Here is a 19,963-nt window from a genome sequence, read left to right on the forward strand (position 1 = left end):
TGAAGCAAGTGTGCGCCGCATGACTGGCACCTTGCACTACGAGGATACCCTGACCTTCCTCTGCACTAGGAACAGCCATCTCATATCGCGCGCATTCGCGCAATGTGATGCAAAGTTAGATAGCTCAACGAACGTACGTTGGGCAGGAAGATGCGAGCTAATGCGAACATGCACTTTCGCCACCCCTACAGGATTCAGCATTTCCCACATCCAGGCTGGCAGCCGTTGTGGATGGGCGTCGACCAACGACTGGGGTAAGCGACAGGAGCGCAGCGTTAGTGACATCACGTGCTAGCGTGTACCGACTCCATGGGGTGGCGTAACACGATGCTAGCTGCTTGAGGAAAGACCCATGTTATCTTTAAGCCGCATCGGTTCAGCAAGGAGATAAGGTGAGTGGAGTGGTGAGCGACGCTGACGTTTTAGCCGAATGGAATGGAGAAGGATTCAGGCCTTGACGTGAAATGAGGGGTAAAAGCAAGAGGCGAATGTCCAGGCTGACGGTGGCGCTCAGTCTACAACGACCTTAGTCCACCGTTGGAAAGCGATGATCGAGCGGAAGCCCCGATCTTGCACGTGTTGTTGTGTGACAAGTGCTGCCCTGATGCTGGTGCGCTACTCGTCACATACCTTACACCTACTTTAGCCGGCAAAACTACGCGAGATAAGCGCCTTCGCGCCAGAAGCGACAGAGGCGTCCCGTTACTGAGCGGCATGCTGGGATATTGCCTCGACGCCATAGATATATCGTAAGCTTTTGCCGGGAGCTTCGTCGACTGTGCCACTGTGCCGTGTCTTCTGATCATTCTGGAACGGGTAAGTTTTCATCAAGGTACATTGAAGAATGTCAGGCACATCGTGCGATACTTGCATGAGAGCCGTACCAAGCATCACTCGGTATATGGGTACCTCGCGGCATAGTTGCTGGATCGAACTGCGACCGTTGGCCTACTGCAAGAGCGCATACTAGCGTACCAGCGCCAGCTTCCTGGTGCCGGAGGCGTGTATACCTGAGGTGACTAGGCAACTCCAGCGTGCAAGATGTCATGCGGCTGCATCTTCAACGCGAGTGTGCCGATGGCGCGGCACTTGTCGTGCTGTGAGCAGAAAAGGGCCGAAGCTTGAGCGTAGCTTGCTTCGAGCGCAATGATATTGGTGATTTCGATCACACTATTGACGGAATTCCCGTGCCAGAAGCTCGTCCCATGGTAACAATGCTGGGAAGTGGGGTAGACCGCTCAACCGCCAAACCCTTCCAGCAAAATGGGGGCTGACCTTGGCTCTTAGCGTCCGCGGAATGGTAGTACAACATCTCTTGGGTAGTTATTGCAAGGTACCGAGCGTTTTAGGTGTAGATAGTCGTTGTAAAAAGTGGAATGAGGCGCGGGGAGGTCTGTGACCGAGAACATCCGGGTCGATGACGGGTAGAACCAGCGGATCATATCTCTCTAGCCCGCGGACGGGATCACCGTATGGGAAATTGCGGAAACGGTTTCTTGCAATTGCGATAGCTGGCGAAGGTAACGGAGATATGGCCTATTCAGGCAATACAGAAGTTGGGTCAGTGGAGGCAGACATTGACAGCTACGGCGTCGATCACACACACGTGCGCAGATGATGCTCTTGACGCCTGTAACTACGAGTAGCTCGAGTCGGCAATGTTGTACCCACCATGAATACCGATCATGTGTCCTGGTGCAGTCCTCCACGATACTGCCAGAGCACTTTGGCATGGTGATAGTCCGTTTGCGTTCATTCTTGGGTAGACCGGTCAGAGAAGCATGCTCAAACAGTACAAACTCATTCAAGCCTCCTGGTTCAAAGCAATACTCCAGACAGTGGTCTCCACTTTTGTTTCGCGCTTGCTCGAACCAATCACTATCGTCTTTGAGGCTCAGTCAAACCTGGTCGCACAAGGCTGTAACAGTTTGGTCGTGGTGCCGAAACGGCGATAGTACGCATTCCAAAGGCAGGTCCCCATGTCAACACGATCGACCGGAAGCAACCGAACTTCTGCTGTATGCATGCAATATGCAGGACCTTGCCCAGGTGTCCGCGGCCTGTCACCGAAGGACGTGGAGGGTCTGTTGACCGTGACGGGCTTACCCCAAATGTCGTCGCTGCAGCATGTTGGGTTCCATAGCCGAGAGGCAAGATGGACGGAATTATTCTGAGCTTGAGCGGTCGACACAGACCTGAACCTCGCCGCGGGGGCGCATCGTAACCAGCCTGTCGGGATTGCCGTACCGACCCTACCCTTTGTCCGGCGACCGCAAAATCATGATAATGTGTTTGAGATCGAGTGTTTGAGATGTGCCTAGTTTGTCGCCGCCTGTAGATTGACTGTGTAGTTGCATTTTGATGTGCGGTGTGGATGTGAGAAATCGTTGTGTCGTGGTCAGCCCTGCCAAGTATGACCAGCTGTCAGGGTTCTGACATAGAGAGCTGCAGCCATCCGTGAACAGCACGTCAGGCTTGACTACGTAGCGAAAGAACCCAAGTTTTGGTCGACCAACCACGTTCGGCCTTGGGGAAATTTCTTGTCATGTACCATCTATGTCATTGGTTGCTGGGCAAGGGTACCGCGAGCCCCCGGTGATGCAATTGGTGCAGGAATGCAGCCCATGTTCTGGCGGAACATAACTTCAGGGGTCGTTCTGGAGGCTAAAGATACCAGTGAGCGTGTGGCTTGCTATAGCGAGCGCCCAGTGCACATGACTGCTGCAAGCCATAGTACACCCCTGCTAAGATTGGTAGAGAGCTTCTTGGGGTAGGCGATTTGAAAGGAAGGGCGCCCACATTGAGAGTAGCTTCCGTCTATAGCTGTCGCTGTGGAGGGGCTGAGGGCCGCTTTCAACCCCACAACAGGACGGACATGATATTTTCGACTTCGAAACGTGAACGGACCAGAAGGCTAGGTCTTGCGCCATTTCGCAGATAGTTCATCGCTTGAGAGGTTCGCAGGCCAAAAGCAGCGCGACGTCTGAGTGTGTCAAGCGCGCCCAGCCAGCACCAATCCGGTAGTGCCTTTGTCCATGTTCAGACGACTAGGTACACTATACACATACGTGAGCAGTCGACCTCGAGTTGTGTAGTCGCTACAAATACCTTCTGGCGACTGATCCCGGACAAAGAATCCTTCTCCGTTGATTTGCCCTTCACACTTTGCTCGAGCTCTGCCTTCGCCACAAAGAGACACGGGCCGGAACAACACAACTCAAACAGTACGGCGGTGTCTGACTTGCAAGTTGGTATCGCATAGTCGTCCACGCTGATTGTCTCTGCACCAAAGCCTTGGTGCCGGTGAGAAGCGGGTAACTGCAACAGGTTCGTTCCCTGAACACTTTGCGAACTGGTATGCATCATTGCGGTGAAGCAAACCCAGCAAAGAGCGACACATTCGCTAGACGTACTGACACATATCCAGTACAATATCTGGAACAGAGCAGTCTCATCCAGTATCTTCTCGAGAGCCCAACGAACGCATCTCGGTATCCAGAAGCAACAAAATCCTCCGGTCTTCATGTTGCGCAGCCTTTGACCAACAGAAGAGTCATTCCGTCCATTGCAGTTGCGCTTGCTCTGTTCAACTATCGATCTCCATCGCTTAAGCGTTGCGTTGAATCCGGAAACAAGGCCAATCGGCAGTCCGCAATCTCCACTGTCGCAGCAACTAACTTGTGCATCAACACTCGCCATGATGAGGGGTGACACGCTCGTCCAACAACATCCTCCGACCCCACCGAATGCTGGGTCAGAGTATCAGTCCGGGCTGCACCTAGTTGCGCAATATGGCGTCGATCGCGGCTATTCGTTCGGTGAGACAGGGTACGGCTCGCCTGGCTCGGTGGCGCACGAAGGGATCCCTTCACATGCGTCACATGCCGATAACCATCCTCGTGGGCTCGGACTAGGTATACAATATGTAAGAGTCCCTGCGTCTTCACACATGTAACCATGCTGATCGAGGTACAGGAGGGATATGGTCCACCAGCGGAGTATTACCAGAACGGGCCGTACAACGGCATGCAGGTACGCAATGTTGCCGATTGTCTCTGACCCAATTGCTAATGGATGACAGAACGAGCAAGCCTTATTCTCGCCACCGACACCAAGATCCGCGAACGATGAGGATTCCGGACGTAGGACAACTCGCAGCGGACGAGCAACAACATCGTCCAGTTCTCCACGCCTGAATGAGACTAGCCCTAGACGGAAAGCGACACCGCGAGTGAAGAAGCCGAAAGCACCGAAGAACGAGAAGCACAAGACGCCCAAGCTTACTGCGCCGTTGAGCATACTGACAAAGGAGCTACATCATATCCCGGTCAAGAATATGGAGGAATGGGTGAACAGACCAGCGGATGTCAGGAGACGCGAAGTTGAGAAGAGGAATGGATACATCACTCGTCCCATGAACTCGTTCATGCTGTACCGGTCGGCATTTGCGGAAAGGGCCAAGTCATGGTGTCTTCAGAACAATCATCAAGTCGTATCGTCCGTAGCGGGGGAGAGCTGGCCGCTGGAACCGCCGGAGATTCGCGAGCTATACAACGAGTACGCAAAGATCGAGAGGATCAACCACCAAAACGCACACCCGACGTACAAGTTCTCGCCTAGCAAGACAGCAGCGCCGGCTCGTAAGCGAAGAAGCGAGTGGTCTGACGAAGAAGAACCTAGCGACCTTGACGACGCCGAATGGGCTCCCGGTGGTGGCAGATCTCGTCCCCGACAGGCCAGGAGGATCGATCGATCATTCAGCTATCCGTCAAATGGTGTTGCTGTAGAGTACTTCGATCAGTCGTTCGGACCGAATGGCAATGGTATCAACCGATCGTCCTGGGAGATGACAAACGAAGGGCGACCGATGCCGATGCCGATAAGCCACAACGAGCTTTACAATCAGTACTATCAGACTGCCGCCTACCCGAATATGCAAATTAGTCCAACGTACGCAGACGACATGCACATGAGGAGGGTAGACACGCCATCCTCTTCCATGCAATTCCACTCGAATCCATCGATGTTGGGATTGCCTGGAGGTAATGCGAACGATCTTCTGCAACAGCTACACCCGAATATGAGTTCATCATTCGACGAGGGGCAGCTGGATCCATTACTGTTGGCCTATGACGGAGGAAGTCATTCGGACATCGACCCTTCAGCGCTGCAGAACGCCATATACCGTAATCCTCATCCGGACATGCAAGAAGATAGGCTTGAGCAACACAACCTTGATGGCTTATTGGATCTTCCGCATGATGAGTATCAAGCCTGGCAGCCAGACCCGACCATGGTGTCGCTCGAACAAGAGTCGGAGTTTGATAAGTGGATGGGTGAGCAGTGATCTATATCACGTTAGCTAGTGCATTTTGGGTGGTCATGTTGCTCTTACGCTTATGTGTGACGTCGTTCATGGCTATTATCGTTCTTTTCCGCATCGTGGGGTGGTTTCTGATAAGCGCTTCCATGGTGGGCAGCATTCAAGGCGTTGATCGGACCAAAAACTCGGAGGCTTAGAGCATTTAGACATGGTGTTATCGTATGCGTAGATCGAGATGTACATATTAGTTCAATCTTCCTTCGCTCTTGTCTCGACGCGATGTTGACGTGATGTCGCGTTCATCGTGCGTACCATCGGTTCATCTTTCCGCGTATGTGATAGCAGGTATGATGCCAGCCGGGATTTTGGCGATGCTGGCGAATGAGGTTGCGTGGATTGCTGGCGTTGTGAAAGGGATTGCCAGAAGAGGTTTGAAGTTGGACTCGACAAGCCAAGACCCGTCCCCGCCCCACCTGCCCCCGCGTCAGGAACGCGCCTGCCTTCGCGGAGGGTCCAACAAATGTTACTGTTACATCGCATGCGCCAATCGCTCTTGCTTGAACAACTCGATCTCTGATATCTCCTCAAAGAACAGACCACACAGTCACATTTATTGCAGCTTCTCTATACTAAGGAGCCTACTACTTCTGCGTACTCTACAAATTGAAGTGACAGTCGCGTTTGCTTGATCGTCACATCTCTGTACCACCGAAAGAACGACACTCAAGAAACCCATAACACACACCACAGCCATGTATGGAGAAGCGGCCAATAAGTTGGTAAAACTAAATTGTCCTGTTCTCACTACTATACAGCCCTCTAACACCCCCAGGTCCAAAACGCCAAACGCACCCTCGCCCTCCCCCATCTCCCACCCTACGCCTCGGAGCTCACCCGCTCCATAGTGCGCGAAGTGCGCGACCTCGACAAAGACGTTTCATCCATCCTCGCCCCCTACAGCGGGTCTTTCAACCCCAGCGCATCCCCCGAAACCGCCTGCGCCCTCCTCGTAAACCACCTGTGCATGCGCCGGAACAAGCGCTGTCTACTCGCCTACCACCGCGTGCGGAGCGACAAGCTAGAAGAATACTGCTGGGAAGGCGTCGACGTGCTGGAACAACAGGGTAGCAAGGACCATAGCGGAGAAGGGGGGAGGGGCAGTGGAATGGGCGCTGGAGGCGGGAAAGAAGAGAGTAGTTTGAGTCCTGAAGAGGAGGAGTATGTGAGGCAATACAGTGACTTGCTTGCTGCGTACAAGGGGCAATGGACGGATATCGATCTAACGGGGAGTCTGGAGCCGCCGCGCGATCTCTTCATCGACGTGCGCGTCTTGAAGGACGCAGGCGAGATCCAAACAGAATACGGGTACGTGACCGCCATCTCGGCATGCCGAAGCCTACGACCCTTCCTTCCGCATCCGAAATATTGTATACTAGTCACCACAGCTAACCGACATCACAGCTCAATAACCCTCACCAAAAACTCCCAATTCTACGTCCGGCAAGGCGACGTCGAACGCCTAATTGCGCAAGGATACCTCCAACGGCTCAGCTAATCAATCTGTTACTCTTCCTTCGACCGCTTCAGCAACCAGGAGTACTCCTTCGACCTCTACAGCGACCAAAATCAATCCAATACATGAAAGATTGACCGCAAACCTCACCCCACCTTCCCTTACCAAGTCCCCACCAGGGCCCTCCGCCACGACCACCCTCCCTCATCCGTTAACCCCAGCCAACCAAATAACCCGGAACGTCCTCCGTGGCCTTACCCTACCAAGTGCATCCTTCGCCATCCACCCGACACCGCTATACGCCCATTTTGTAGAACCCGCCCTGAATCTGGGTTCGCCGAGCCGCATCCGAGACGAAGGGATATCCAGATCCAGCACCAGCTCGCTCGCGAGTGGCGTTGGGGGCCGAGCGGCGGCAAGGCTGTGCTGTGCGTTTTTTTCTGCGAGCAATGCACGCACGCACGCACGCATGTACGCGCCTTACACCTGCATCTGCATCATCAGTAGCCCAGGTTTACTCGCCTCTCGCTAGGAGCAGAAACATGTTCCTTGGAGTACGTCAAGGTCCGGGCTTCTCTTCTCCTGCAGGTGTCCTGGATTCGGCCTAAAATAGGCGGAGATGCACGCGAAGGAGAAATGCAGTGTTGCGGCGCGAAGTTCGGTGGATGTCGGTCGGATGGTAGAGCATGTAGGAAGGAGACGCAGCATGCAATATGCGACATGCAGCTATGGCGCCATTACATCTACACATACATATTCCGATGGATGTACCCCCGAGGAGGGTTTCTCAGATGATGCAGCTGCAGCCTGGACGGCGATATGGCGTCGGGCGGTGCGGCGTGGGTCCTGTAGAGCTGCGTCATCAGTGTTCAGGGCAATACGGCGTAGTTTGTTCTGTACCACGCATCTGGGTCTGAGGAATGAATGAATGAATGTCGGTTCGCGTCTGCATGTATTGATTGTCGCGCAGAAGGTGATCTTGAGGAGAGATTTATTGATGGAGTATACAGGATCGGCGAAGAGGCCTGTTATGAGGTCTTGACGCAGTATCACGTCTCTTGAGATCTCAGTGCCGCCGGGCAAGTTGGAGTATACAATACGAGATATGAGTGGTTAGGAACACGCGAAGAAGTTCATGTAGTAGGCGGGATTGCCTCTCATTTGAAAAGCTATCTTAAGCTACACTCTCGTGCCGTGTCAGGCTGCACGGGAAAGCACCAGAATCAAGACCCCACTCCTTCGTACCAGACATGTTTTACCAGAACTACCAGAGTCAAGCCTCCACTCCCCTTCCCGCATATCGCATGTCGGCGAACCGTGTGGCCGAGCCCGTAATGTACAATGATGTTGTTGCCTGACAGAGGCTCGGTGACCGAGTAGAAACCTGCGACGGTTGGGTAAATCAAAGAAACTTCTGAAAAGAGTAGTGGGGTGAGAACTTACGTTTTGGTACAGCCCAGAGGCATGTATCGAAGCACGATCGTGTTTTGTCGAAACCTTCAACTCCGTCCAATGCCCTTCCCATCCATCCATTTGACCATTCCTCCCAATGCAGTGAACTGACGCCATGGAAAAGAAAGCAACGCTGAAATGAAAGAGAGAAAATCGAGCATACCTTACGGAAGTAAAACTTCTCAAACCACGCTGTAACGGCCGGTAGGACCACGAGTCGCAGAGGCATCCTCAGCCGCAATGGTCCCCTCACGCAGAAGACGAGTAAGCTCCATCATAGCCTGAGTGACAATGTTCTCGGTGTCACCTTCGACGAGAATGTACAACTTGGGTAGATCATTCTCACCAGGCTGCTTGCCAGCGGCGTAGAAGTTGCCCTTGGTCGTGATGGAAACACCAGTCTGCTCCAGAATCTTGGCGACGTTGGTGCGGTTGGTCACGGCCCATCGAGCCTTCTGAGGGAAGTCATTGATCTCGATGGTTGAGTGGTAGAGACCAGCATCGGGGCCCTTGTTGTCGATAGGCTGACCCGCGTGGATCATGCCCTTCTTGCTCAGCCTTCCGTCGACCTTGGAGGCAGCAGCCATAGCTCGCTCGCGGGCGGTCATCGGCTTGCCGGAAGCGGCAGCGTCAGGACGCTCAGTCTTGCTGACCACAATCTTGCTGTTCAGTAGCTTCATCCAGTGTGGTTGATCTTCCTCGGCAGCTGCAGCAGGACCAGAAGCGTTGACGACACCAGCTGGACCAGCGACCTCGGGCTTCTTGATGAGCGGTGCGATCTCTTCCTCGTCTTCACTCTCATCAACACCTTCCAGCTTAAGTTGACGCTTCTCGCGCTTCTTCTCGAGAGCGCGTGCTGCATCAAGCTTGTCGAGACCCTTGCCACCGAAACCGCCATAGTACTTCTCGGTACCTGCCTTGGCCTTCTCGTGGAATGTGTTAGCCATCTCCTGAAGCTCTGGAGGCACCTCTGTACCGCTCTCCTTGAGGGCCTTGACGATGTGTAGAGCGAAGCGCTCTTGACCGGGGTTCTCGATAAGTGTCACAGCTGTACCCTTGTTGCCAGCACGGCCGGTACGTCCGCAGCGGTGTACGTAATCTTCTAAATGGGTTGGTGAATCAAAGTTCAATACCATAGCCAATCCAGGGACATCAAGACCACGGGCGGCTACAGATGTGGCAATGAGAATCGAAAGAACACCTTGCTTGAAGTCGTTGATCGCTTCGTTACGATCAGTCTGATCTTTAGCTCCGTGAATCGTGTTGACAGAGAAATACTTAGACTTGTAGAGCTTGGACAGGAGATCTTCGGCGGTCTCTTGCCGCTCAGTGAAGATCAATACCTGGGCGTTCTCATCCTCAGAGAACAACTGACCAAGATACAGCAGAGTCTTGTTGATCTTCTTCTCATAACTGTTTGGTACAACAGAGATGATCTGAGTAATCTCGGGAGCTACCTTGCTCTTACCACCGATGGTGATCTCGGCTGGGTTGTGCAGTGCTTTGCGAGCCAAAGATTGCATGTTCTTGGGCATAGTTGCTGAGAAGAGGACAGTTTGGCGATCAGGGCGTACATTCGCAAGAATCTTCATGACTTGAGGCTCGAAGCCCATATCGAACATGCGATCAGCTTCATCAAGGACAACGTAAGTGATGCGGCGGAAAGAAAGCACTCGTCCTTGGTTGACGTTGGTCAGATCAATCATTCTGCCTGGAGTTGCACATAGGATGTGGATGCCGCCACGCTTGATCATAGCAATTTGTTCAGAAATGGGCTGGCCACCATAGGCACACTTGATGGTAACACCCGATGCTGCAAGGAATGGCTTGAGCTCGTTGACAATCTGCAGTGCTAGCTCTCGGGTTGGGGCGAGAATCAGTCCGATAGGCCCATCAGTTGGTTTCAGTGGGCGTTGATCAAGGACATGCCGAATCATAGGGATACCGAATGCAAGTGTCTTTCCAGAACCGGTCTTGGCGACTCCGATGAGATCTCGGCCAGAGAGAATTGCGGGTACACCTTGAGACTGGATACCTGTAGGCCTCTCGTAGCCGATCTTGGTGAAGACGTCCATGGTAGCTTGCAGCAGGCCCATCTGCGCCCACTTGGTGACAGGACGGGGAACGTCATCAGGCTTGACTTTGATGCCGTCGAGCTCGTGGCGAAGATCTGCGACCTCCTCAGGTGTCATCTGTGCAACTTCGGAGGGCTCAGTGTAGAAGTCTTTCCTAAACGGTTCGTACTCAACTTTATCGTGGTTGACGGTAGGCACCTCCTTCTTCTTCTTTTTCTTGGCAGCGCGAAGTTCGTTAAGGTCCTCATGTTCGACGGAAGTCTCGACAGTCTCAAGCTCGTCAGCGAACATAGTCTGACCCGAAGGAGCTCCGCGGCTTGGTTGTGGCTCAGTGAGATCGGCCATGAAGGCATCGAGAGGATCGACGTCATCTTCTTCGGCGCCTGCATTTTCGTCAACTTCCATCTTGTCGTCGGCAGGGGCTTCGACAGCAGTTGCCTCTTCCATGGCAGTGTCCTCTTGGTTCTCGTTGGCGATCTCAGCGCGACGCTTCTCAAGGCGAGCTTGAAGCTCCGCGTTGTTCTCGTCATCACTGCCGATGTCACTCATTGGAGAGTCCGCGTCGTCGCCGTCGGCTTCGAGCGAGGGTGCCTCGTTGGCGTCAAATTCGGGGAGAGCCTGTAGCTTGCGCTTGCGGGTCGGGCCTTCCTCGTCGAGCAATGCCTTTCTGGAATTCTCTTCCTCGGTCTCAGCAGCAGTCTTGGTCTTGAGACCGAATGAGCCAATGTTACCATTGCCCTTAACAATGGGAACGTCTGTACGTGTAAGCTTGTGGTTCGTAAAAAGGGGGCTTGGGATGAACATACTACTAGCGTTGGTGACAGTCTTGCCTGCAGGCTTGGCCATGTCTAGAGGACGGGCTGCGGCGGAAGCATCCAGTCTGAAGGTCGACTTCTCGGGCTGCTTCTGCTTGACTTTCTCAGTAGCACTCTTCTGCGGAATGACTTTGGTCTTAGCGGTTTCAACAAGCTTGGCCTCAGATGCCGGAGCTGGCGGGGGCGTCGCAGTGACTGACGGGGTTGCAGGTGCAGTGGCAGCTGGCGAAGCACCGGAGCCGGGTGTGTCGGTCTTCTCTTTGAGCAGGCGCTCGGCATTGAGCTTCTTCCACTCAGCCAGCTTCGCAGCGCGGTCTGCAAGCTTTTCCTTGGCTTGTGTCTCGGGGTCTTTCTTCCTGTCGTCGCGCGAGGAGTGATCTAGCCGGTCGCGCCTGCTGTCGTCGCGTCTGCCGTCATCGCGCCTCCAGCTGTCTGAGCCAGGCGCAGGTGTGGCAGATGAACGGGAACCAGGGCGACGGGAAGTAGAGCGACGACGCCTGTCTCTATCACCGTCGCGGTCGCGCCTGTAGCTGTCTCCACGGTCGGCACGGTCCCCTCGGTCACGGGATCGGTCGCGGCGGCGAGGCGGGGAGCGCGAACGTCGCCGGTACGTGTCGCCGCGGTCGCGGTCTCGACGGTCAGGCTCTCGACGGTCATCGCGGCGGTCTCGGCGGTCACGGTCGTCTCTGAAGCGGCCTTCGCCATAGCGGTCTCCACGATCTCCGCGGTCGCGGTCGCGGCGCGGGGAATGGCGCCTACGATCGTAGTCAGAGTGGCGCGTCGCCATGGTGAGTCGGTGGAATTACTGCTGCAATCAGTCTGGGGTGGCGTCTTGGCGTAGCAGATGCGGGTGGTGGTTGCAATTGCGTGGGGTAAACAGAGAGTTGGAGTTGCGGAGTTTGCGATAAAGTTGCTGTAGAGTCTCCGAGGATATGCTTGGCTGATGGCAGCCTGGCACGTGCGACGCGCTAAAACCGAAATCTTGGACGCTAGCGATAATTTTTGGGAAGTTGCGACAGTCCGCGGTGAACGTGAGGAGGAAACATCAAACGCCCAAAATGTCAGTCAACCCGCGCAAGAGAAAGGTAGTGACGCGTCCGGCGCCCGAGCCCAGTGACTCGGAAGGTGAATTGGCCGACGGACTGCTCGAGGGCATCCTGTCGCATTCCGAGGACGACTCGGACGACAGCCAAGATGAAGGCGCCGATACCGATGCTAGCAGTGTGATCGAGGGTCTTTCTGACGAAGACGAAGAGGAGGAGGAAGATAGCGATGCAGAGCAGATTCGTGAGGAAATGCGCAACTTGAATACCTCGGATGTTCCACTGCGCAAGAAGAATGGCGTACCTACACATGAGATGGATCTGGACGTAAATGGTGGCGCAACCGGGGAATTGGACGATGACGAAGACCTGAAGCCCAACTACACCGTCACCACCGACGCGCACGGCAACACTCGCTACATCTACAAAGAGATCGACCCAGTCTACGAATCTGACGATTCTGACGCCGAAGCTACCAACACGATCGGCAACATCGACCTCAAGTACTACGATGAATACCCGCATATTGGCTACGATATCAACGGCAAGAAGATCATGCGCCCGGCAAAGGGAGAGGCGCTGGATGCGCTGTTGGACAGCATCGACATACCCAAGGGCTGGACAGGCTTGACGGATCCCCAGACGGGAAAACCGCTGAACCTGTCGCCCGAGGAGCTCGATGTGCTCAAGAGGCTCACAAGGAACGAGATCGTGGAAGATGGTTACGACCCATACCCAGAGATGGTCGCTTACTTCTCTGGTGTCAACACGGAGATTATGCCACTGAGCGCTGCGCCAGAGCCCAAGCGAAGATTCATCCCCTCCAAGCACGAGGCGAAGCGCGTCATGAAAATCGTCAAGGCGATTAGGGAAGGCCGCATCAAGCCATACCGGGCACCGGAGGAGCAGGAGGAAGAGCAAGACGTTTTCACCTTTGACGTATGGGCGGACGAGAAGCCTCGCCCCGACAACACAATGCACATCCCAGCACCCAAGCTGCCACCGCCTGGCTACGAAGCGAGCTACCACCCACCGCCCGAGTACTTGCCAGATAAGGTTGAGGAGCAGAAGTGGTTGGAGCAAGACGATGAGGAGCGGGAGACGGACTTCCTGCCCAAGAACTACGATGCGCTGCGCAAGGTTCCTGGTTACGAGACATTCGTCAAGGAACGATTTGAGCGAAGCTTGGATCTCTACTTGGCTCCCCGTATCCGGAGAAACCGACTCAACATCGACCCTGAATCACTGCTACCTAAGCTGCCGAACCCTGAAGAGCTCAAGCCTTTCCCGACTACATGCGCAGCGATATACCGCGGACAAGAAGGACGTGTTCGATGTGTTTCGGTCGATCCTAATGGCATCTTTGTTGCCAGTGGAGGTGACGACGGCTACGTAAGGGTCTGGGAGCTGTTGACAGGTCGCCAGGTCTGGAACGCAAAGCTATCAGATGAGGAGGCTGTGGATGCAGTACAATGGAGACCCACCAAGGAGACATCCGTAGTAGCTGCTGCTTGCGGCGAGAACGTCTACCTAATCGTACCCTTCACACTTCTTTCGCCGGATGTTGAGCAAGCCAGTCGCGAGGTTCTCGACGCCGGTTGGGGTTACGCAGCCTCGAAGCCCACCACAACAACATTTGGCGAGGCACCTAAAGCAGCACCAGGCAAGTGGAGTCGTCCAGGAGCCCGTTTGGAGAACAAGGGCGTTCTCGTCCAAATCGAAGTCCGAGCATCAGTCAAGATAGTGAACTGGCACCGGAGAGGAGACTACTTCGCCACTGTATCGCCCCGGGGTCAAAGCACAGCAGTAGCCATCCACACCGTCTCGAAACACCTCACCCAACTGCCTTTCCGCCGCCTCAAGGGTATCGCGCAAACCGCCCAATTCCACCCCTCCAAAGCCATATTCTTCGTCGCCACCCGCAACACAATCCGCAGCTACGATCTCGCCAAGCAGGAACTCGTCAAGATCCTGCAACCAGGTGCCAAATGGATTTCATCCATCGACGTGCACCCCGGTGGTGACAACATCATTGTCGGAACGTACGACAAGGTAAGTTCTCCATATTTAATAACACTACTAAGACATTCACTAACTTCCCATCCAGCGCCTCCTCTGGCACGACCTCGACCTCTCCAACAAACCCTACAAGACCCTCCGTTTCCACAAGGAAGCCATCCGTTCAGTGCGCTTCCACCAAGGCGGTCTCCCCCTCTTCGCCGATACCTCCGACGACGGCACCATCCAGATCTTCCACGGAAAGGTCGTGGGAGACCTCATGGAGAACGCTACTATTGTTCCTTTGAAGGTACTGCGCGGACACAAGATTAAGAGCAGGTTGGGTGTTATGGGTCTGGATTGGCATCCGAGGGAGCCGTGGTGTGTGTCGGCTGGTGCGGATGGCACGTTGAGGCTGTGGAGCTAGATTACAGTATTATTTGCCGTCTTCGATATGATGTTGCATTCGCATGGCGTTGGAGTGATTACGGAAAATGTAACAGTTCAATGCTTTTGTCTCAATGTTGTGCTCTTTGAGTCCCTTTTGGCCTGCTAGTGACAATGACGCATGCAATAGTTTACTGGTGGTTGCACTGCTTGGAAAGGTCAGGCTCCGGGATATTGCAAACCCGACCTCTTCGTCCATGACCAGATCACCCAAAGCACACCAGGTAGTACGTCATCATGCATCGCGAGGCGTGCCACAACGCCAACCCACATGTCGTCTTTTGAAAGTACCTAACTGTCATAAACCTGCCTCCTTCTTACCATTTCCATCCAATTGTCTAAACAGACCTTCATACCCTCAACCCAATCCACATCATCTGCCGCCTACACTTCCACCACCCACCATGTCCTCATCGACTCCCTCCAGCCCTCTCCTCCGTCTCCCCAAAGAACTGCGCTACGAGATCTACGACCATCTCTGCCGGCAGGAATCCAAGCAGAATCGGACTGCGCACGCACAAGAGCGACTAATCACCTACATCGACCAAATGGCACCAACCGAGCTATCTATAACATGTCGTTTCCTCTGCGACGAGATCCGCGCCTACTTCTATTCAAAAGCCACCTTGGGCTTTTACCCACTTACCAGCTCGTCCATTTTCGATAGCCCAATCGAACCAATCGCCCTCCGCGCCATTCAGAACGCACGCAAAATTTGCATATGCGTATTCTGGAATGCCGAAAAAGATGGGGATGTGACTGATAAGCACACACTGCCATATAGCATGAACGGGTGGCTTGCGGATCTAGTCGACTTGCTCCTGAGAGAGGCGAAGATGTTGGAATTCATCACGCTACGTGTATACAACGACATGCCGCTTGCCGTGGGTTGGGAGCTGAAGGAGTGGATGTTGAAACCGTTGGAGAGGACGGCTGGGAAGTTCAGGTGGGGGTTGTATCTTGTTTGGGCTAGGGAGAAAGAGGAGGTTGAGTTGAGGGAACGGCTTACTGTGTTCTTGAAAGAGCTTAATTGGGGTGTGGCGCCGGTTGTGGAGCAGAAGCCAGCGCTGGATCTCGAGATGGATAGTTGCTGCGTGTCGTGACAAGTCTGGCGGATACTGGCTGGCTGGAAGCAGGAAGGAATGGTCGCAATCATGGAGTGTTTGATCGCGAAGGGCGAATGTGTCTACCTTCACCTATTCACTCATTCCTAAACCACACCAGCAACCTCTCATTAAATTTCTTCACACCCTTGAAAGCCTCCGGCCCATTACAATCCGGGAATCTTGTCAGCCTATCAAACATCTTCATGAGATCCTCATCAAACCCATCACCAAGCGCCATTTCTCCCTCTTCCCCATCCCCAGCATCCTTCAGATCCACAAAAGCTAGAATGGCCTCCGCATGCGGCACATCATCTAATCCCCTCAAAAATTCCTCCCATTCCCTCCCGGGTGGGCCAAGATACCCTGTCGCACTACGGAAAGCATCGAGACGATGACGCATACTCATCCATTTCTCGAATACGTAATGCAGGTGAACTGCACCGTTGTTACGACGAAAAGAGTGGAAGACATCAGAGTCCATACAGTGAAATTGACTGAGGAGGAGATCCATGCGTTCCTCTGCGGCAGAATCGTAGTTGGAGGAGTCGAAATTCTTGATGCCGTTTAGATACGCTATGAGCAGTCTGTAGAGTTCCAGGCGGTAGGTGCGCGTCTGAAGCGTTTCGGGGGAGCGATCGGAAATGAGGGAGCGGATTATGGCGTCGGTGTACGCATCGCTTGGAGTGCGCGCTTCGTCCTGATTGAGCTGGCCACTTGGCGGGTAGATGATAGCGTCTACTACATCGATTTGCGTTTGTGTGTCTGGTATGACGGAGTCTTGTCTGAGCGGGTTTCGGTAGGTGCCCGATGGACCAGCGGCGTTCTCGTTGTCGTACTCGTATTGCATGTCGTCCGCATTGGATGTGGCGATATCATTCTGGATGCGCGAGTCTATTGAGGGTCAGCTTGAACGTTCAGTGTGGCTTCCGGAGTAATGAGCTTACCGACTTCTCCTGGGTTGATCTCCTCCGCATCGACCACCGTTTCCGCGTCTGCAGTCTCTTCACGAGGCGGCACCCAAGTCGCATCTGAATCGTACGTGGTCTCTCTTCGTCTTTCGAATGACGAGCGGCCTAGATTTGGGAATGCGGGTGGGGACATAGGGATTGAGTAGGGATCTCGTTGTTGATGAGTGAGAACTGGGATTGTTCGAGCGCCCTTTGAAGGCTTCGGAAGCTTCCCAGAAGGTGTTCGTTCGTGGGAATATTGCGCTTTCCTCTTATTTGGTGTTGTAGTCTTATTTATGGATGTGAAACTGGTGCTTGTAATCTTCTCGTTGGCACTGGTGGCTGTCGTATCTCTACGCGGTTCAGGTGTCGGATACATACGTGGTGGCTCTGGCGCTCGAAACAATCCACCTTCGGTACTAGGGTCGTAAGTCTCCATGAGATCTTGGACAATGTCTTCATCCTGTTGATCTTGGGATGGGCTCAAGTCCCGGGTCCGAGCTTTCGCTTTGCCTTTTCGTGGAGTCGCCCTGTACTCTCTGATCACGGTGCATATGATCCAGCATCGGATGTAAAATAGAATGCTGAAGGTGGTCAATAAGTGTTATTCCGGTAACGCATCGAGTGCTCACTTCTGGCGGTCTTTTGGGTCGTCCCAATCCTGCTCCTCGATGCCGTTTCCTTGGGACTCGCCTGACGAGCGTATTTCGCCGTCTTCTATACGGCCCCATATCTTTACTCCGAATTCTTCTCCGAGCCGGAAAACGTCTTCCGAGAACGCGTGCTCTTCAGCGAGATCGGTATGGAGCTCTTCAATGGTGCCACGATACGACGTAGCGAATGACTTTGCTATTCCCTCAACCACTCTTTGCAGTTCGTTAGCCTTGTCGGCCTTTTCCTTGTTGACGAAGTAGCCGTGTTGCTCATCATGTAACTTCTCACTGATCAAGCCAAGTGACTCCCAAGCATGCATCGCTTTCTTACGCTTGTTGATGCAAGCATCAACGAACGCTGCACGATCGTCTTGAGAGTTGAGTGGGGGTGCCATAATGGTGTGAGATAGATTGACGAACATGGCATTTCAGAAACCGGTTGGAGTGGCGAATATAACCAAGAGTCCCTTCAGCGCTCTCGTGGAGGCTGCGCGAAACAATCTGTCGTGCATGGCTGAGACTACCCGCGCATAAACGAAGTTGTGGCGTTGGCGATATCCAGAAGCTGAACAAATTCATGCGATACGCTCACAAATGTTTCGAAAAGGGTATCGATTTGCGCTGCCCAGTCGCTTGTTAGAACAGGGAGCATCTTCGACTGGTTGTGTTGCTGTTGCCTACCCGACTGTTCGCGGGCTGTGCAGGCGGCGCAGCCTCGCGACGTGCGCCAGAACCCGGCTGCGCATGCCACACCTTGTTACAGCTCTGTCTTGGAACGAAACCTGATAGATAAGGGAATTTGAGATCGCGGTTGACCATGTCTTAGGAGATGTCTTTGAATTGTTTCCAGCATCCGAGTTGGGCCTGAGGATGTACGTGGGGTGGGTAACGACAATGTTTGCCAGTAAGAGGTGTGCTCTAAGCGCCACTATCCTGGAGTGTGACCGAAGTCGCTACACCTAGACAGCGCGATAGGATGAAAACTTCCGACCCCATCATCACCCCAGAAGCCTCGCAGTCAATGCTTGATCAGTCGTTGGCTTCGCTTCAACCCGCAGCTGACCAACGAGGCGGCTCGGTCCGATGCCGGACATTCTCCAGGTTCTTGGTAGGCAGAGGCTGGTAAATTATCATGTTTTTCCTTTCGAAGCAATAGGAGTCGCTCATAAGATACTTGCGCTATGGCTTTGCGCACCTTCCTCCACCAAAGTTTGGAGAAGTCTCACGGTCGTACTCGTGTTGTACCCAGTTTGCCGCTCAACCTCGTTCAAGACGTTCCAGATACGCGCCTTTCTTGAGATCCCATGGATATGTTTCGCGGCTAGAACGCATCAGTGACTGTTCCGCTGTGATCGTGAAACCATCTGACCACGTTCAACCGGAGGGATGATACGTACCGTAGAAAAGACCATGCGTAGAGAATACCATCAGCGATGGGGGGAAATCTGATATTGCTATGTCGGTAATCCTCATAGCCTGCTCCTGAATCAGAGGAATGTAGGCCTCGTCTTGAAGCTCTGGCTCTGCATAGAGCAGAATATGCGTTATGTGATACCCTGGACCCGTCAGATCATGTTGAGCGCTACGTGCATCTATAAACGTACAAAACGCTGTGGCGGCTGCGGCAGCCACTGGGAAGTACACTTTGCAGAATCCATCTTCGTCTTTGTCCCCATATGAGATACCAACAAATGTGTCAGAAAGCCCCCTGCGCCACATCTCGATCTCGTGCAGGAAGCTTTGGCGCTGCTCTTTACCTGCTTCAGTCCGTCCATCTGGTCCAAAAATGAGATTGAGAACTCGCGCTAATATCCAAAGAACGTGGTTTCCTAAAACATCTTCTCTAGTCTCACCCTCCACCCAAGATACCTCCCATTCTGCAGGGTCTAGTATCAGAGGCTGCTCGCTCGCCATGGCCACAACGATCTCGTGTCGGATATATATCCAGAAATTGGCCAGATCAGTGCCGCTTGACTGTGCTGTAACATGTCGTGACTTGATAAGTACTGTAAGGCCTAGGAAGTGTCGCCGATAGTCTTCAGAGCGCAAAGCTCCGTGGATTTCGTAGCTCAAGAGCAGCATACTTGCGGTAAGCGCATGTTCGTGCGAAGGCATGCTCAAAGCTTCTATGAGTAGGCGCAACGATTCGCCATAATGCTTGGAAGCTGTGACTTGCCAAGAAGGATCATGGCTCGAATTGGAAAGGGCTAGATAGTTGGCGGTAAAGGCGCATACACAGTGAAACAGAAGCGGCGATCTGAGGACCAACTGTGGAATTTTGTGCTGAAAGGTGCTGGTATGATCAAAAATATCCATCCATGTTGCGACGGTGCGTACATAGGTCTGGAGTAGGAAGGCGCTTTCTGGTGTCAAGCGTACCTTCTTCTGACCGTTCGCTTCATCGGAACCTGTTGTCGTGACACCATTAGCAGGTATGTAGTTCTGACTTGACAAAGTATTTTCAGGAAGGTCAAGATCATTCATCCGCGTCCTAAACACGTCAACGAGAAGCGGCGCATCATTGTTTGGTTCGTCCGGTGTCGTATCGACACGAGGGGTAGCCCATACGATCTCCTCGGATAGCTCGCAGT

At 53.6% G+C, this 19,963-nt stretch overlaps 6 protein-coding genes across 6 annotated transcripts; 4 read left to right on the forward strand and 2 right to left on the reverse strand.

Moving 5' to 3' along the window:
- Nucleotides 1–3,697: 3,697 nt before the first annotated feature.
- J4E93_007896 (uncharacterized protein) lies at nucleotides 3,698–5,347 on the forward strand (the record flags this gene model as incomplete). Its single annotated transcript, XM_049345799.1, has 3 exons — nucleotides 3,698–3,925; nucleotides 3,976–4,032; nucleotides 4,082–5,347. 3 exons carry the CDS (start codon nucleotides 3,698–3,700, stop codon nucleotides 5,345–5,347), a joined length of 1,551 nt encoding a protein of 516 aa, XP_049197326.1.
- A 728-nt stretch (nucleotides 5,348–6,075) lies between these two features.
- On the forward strand, nucleotides 6,076–6,878 carry PSF1 (DNA replication protein psf1; the record flags this gene model as incomplete). Its single annotated transcript, XM_049345800.1, has 3 exons — nucleotides 6,076–6,102; nucleotides 6,156–6,688; nucleotides 6,785–6,878. 3 exons carry the CDS (start codon nucleotides 6,076–6,078, stop codon nucleotides 6,876–6,878), a joined length of 654 nt encoding a protein of 217 aa, XP_049197327.1.
- A 1,592-nt stretch (nucleotides 6,879–8,470) lies between these two features.
- PRP5 (pre-mRNA processing RNA-helicase) lies at nucleotides 8,471–11,965 on the reverse strand (the record flags this gene model as incomplete). Its single annotated transcript, XM_049345801.1, has 2 exons — nucleotides 8,471–11,118; nucleotides 11,170–11,965. 2 exons carry the CDS (start codon nucleotides 11,963–11,965, stop codon nucleotides 8,471–8,473), a joined length of 3,444 nt encoding a protein of 1,147 aa, XP_049197328.1.
- A 271-nt stretch (nucleotides 11,966–12,236) lies between these two features.
- ERB1 (Ribosome biogenesis protein erb1) lies at nucleotides 12,237–14,646 on the forward strand (the record flags this gene model as incomplete). The annotated part of the gene is made up of 2 exons (XM_049345802.1): nucleotides 12,237–14,273; nucleotides 14,329–14,646. 2 exons carry the CDS (start codon nucleotides 12,237–12,239, stop codon nucleotides 14,644–14,646), a joined length of 2,355 nt encoding a protein of 784 aa, XP_049197329.1.
- A 291-nt stretch (nucleotides 14,647–14,937) lies between these two features.
- On the forward strand, nucleotides 14,938–15,769 carry J4E93_007900 (uncharacterized protein; the record flags this gene model as incomplete). The annotated part of the gene is made up of 2 exons (XM_049345803.1): nucleotides 14,938–14,942; nucleotides 15,094–15,769. The coding sequence occupies 2 exons, from the start codon at nucleotides 14,938–14,940 to the stop codon at nucleotides 15,767–15,769; spliced, it is 681 nt and encodes a 226-aa protein (XP_049197330.1).
- A 97-nt stretch (nucleotides 15,770–15,866) lies between these two features.
- On the reverse strand, nucleotides 15,867–17,767 carry J4E93_007901 (uncharacterized protein; the record flags this gene model as incomplete). The annotated part of the gene is made up of 3 exons (XM_049345804.1): nucleotides 15,867–16,663; nucleotides 16,717–17,303; nucleotides 17,352–17,767. 3 exons carry the CDS (start codon nucleotides 17,765–17,767, stop codon nucleotides 15,867–15,869), a joined length of 1,800 nt encoding a protein of 599 aa, XP_049197331.1.
- Nucleotides 17,768–19,963: the final 2,196 nt, after the last annotated feature.

Source organism: Alternaria ventricosa (assembly GCF_023758065.1).
Source record: "Alternaria ventricosa strain BMP 2768 chromosome Unknown scaffold_14, whole genome shotgun sequence".
Taxonomy (NCBI): domain Eukaryota; kingdom Fungi; phylum Ascomycota; class Dothideomycetes; order Pleosporales; family Pleosporaceae; genus Alternaria; species Alternaria ventricosa.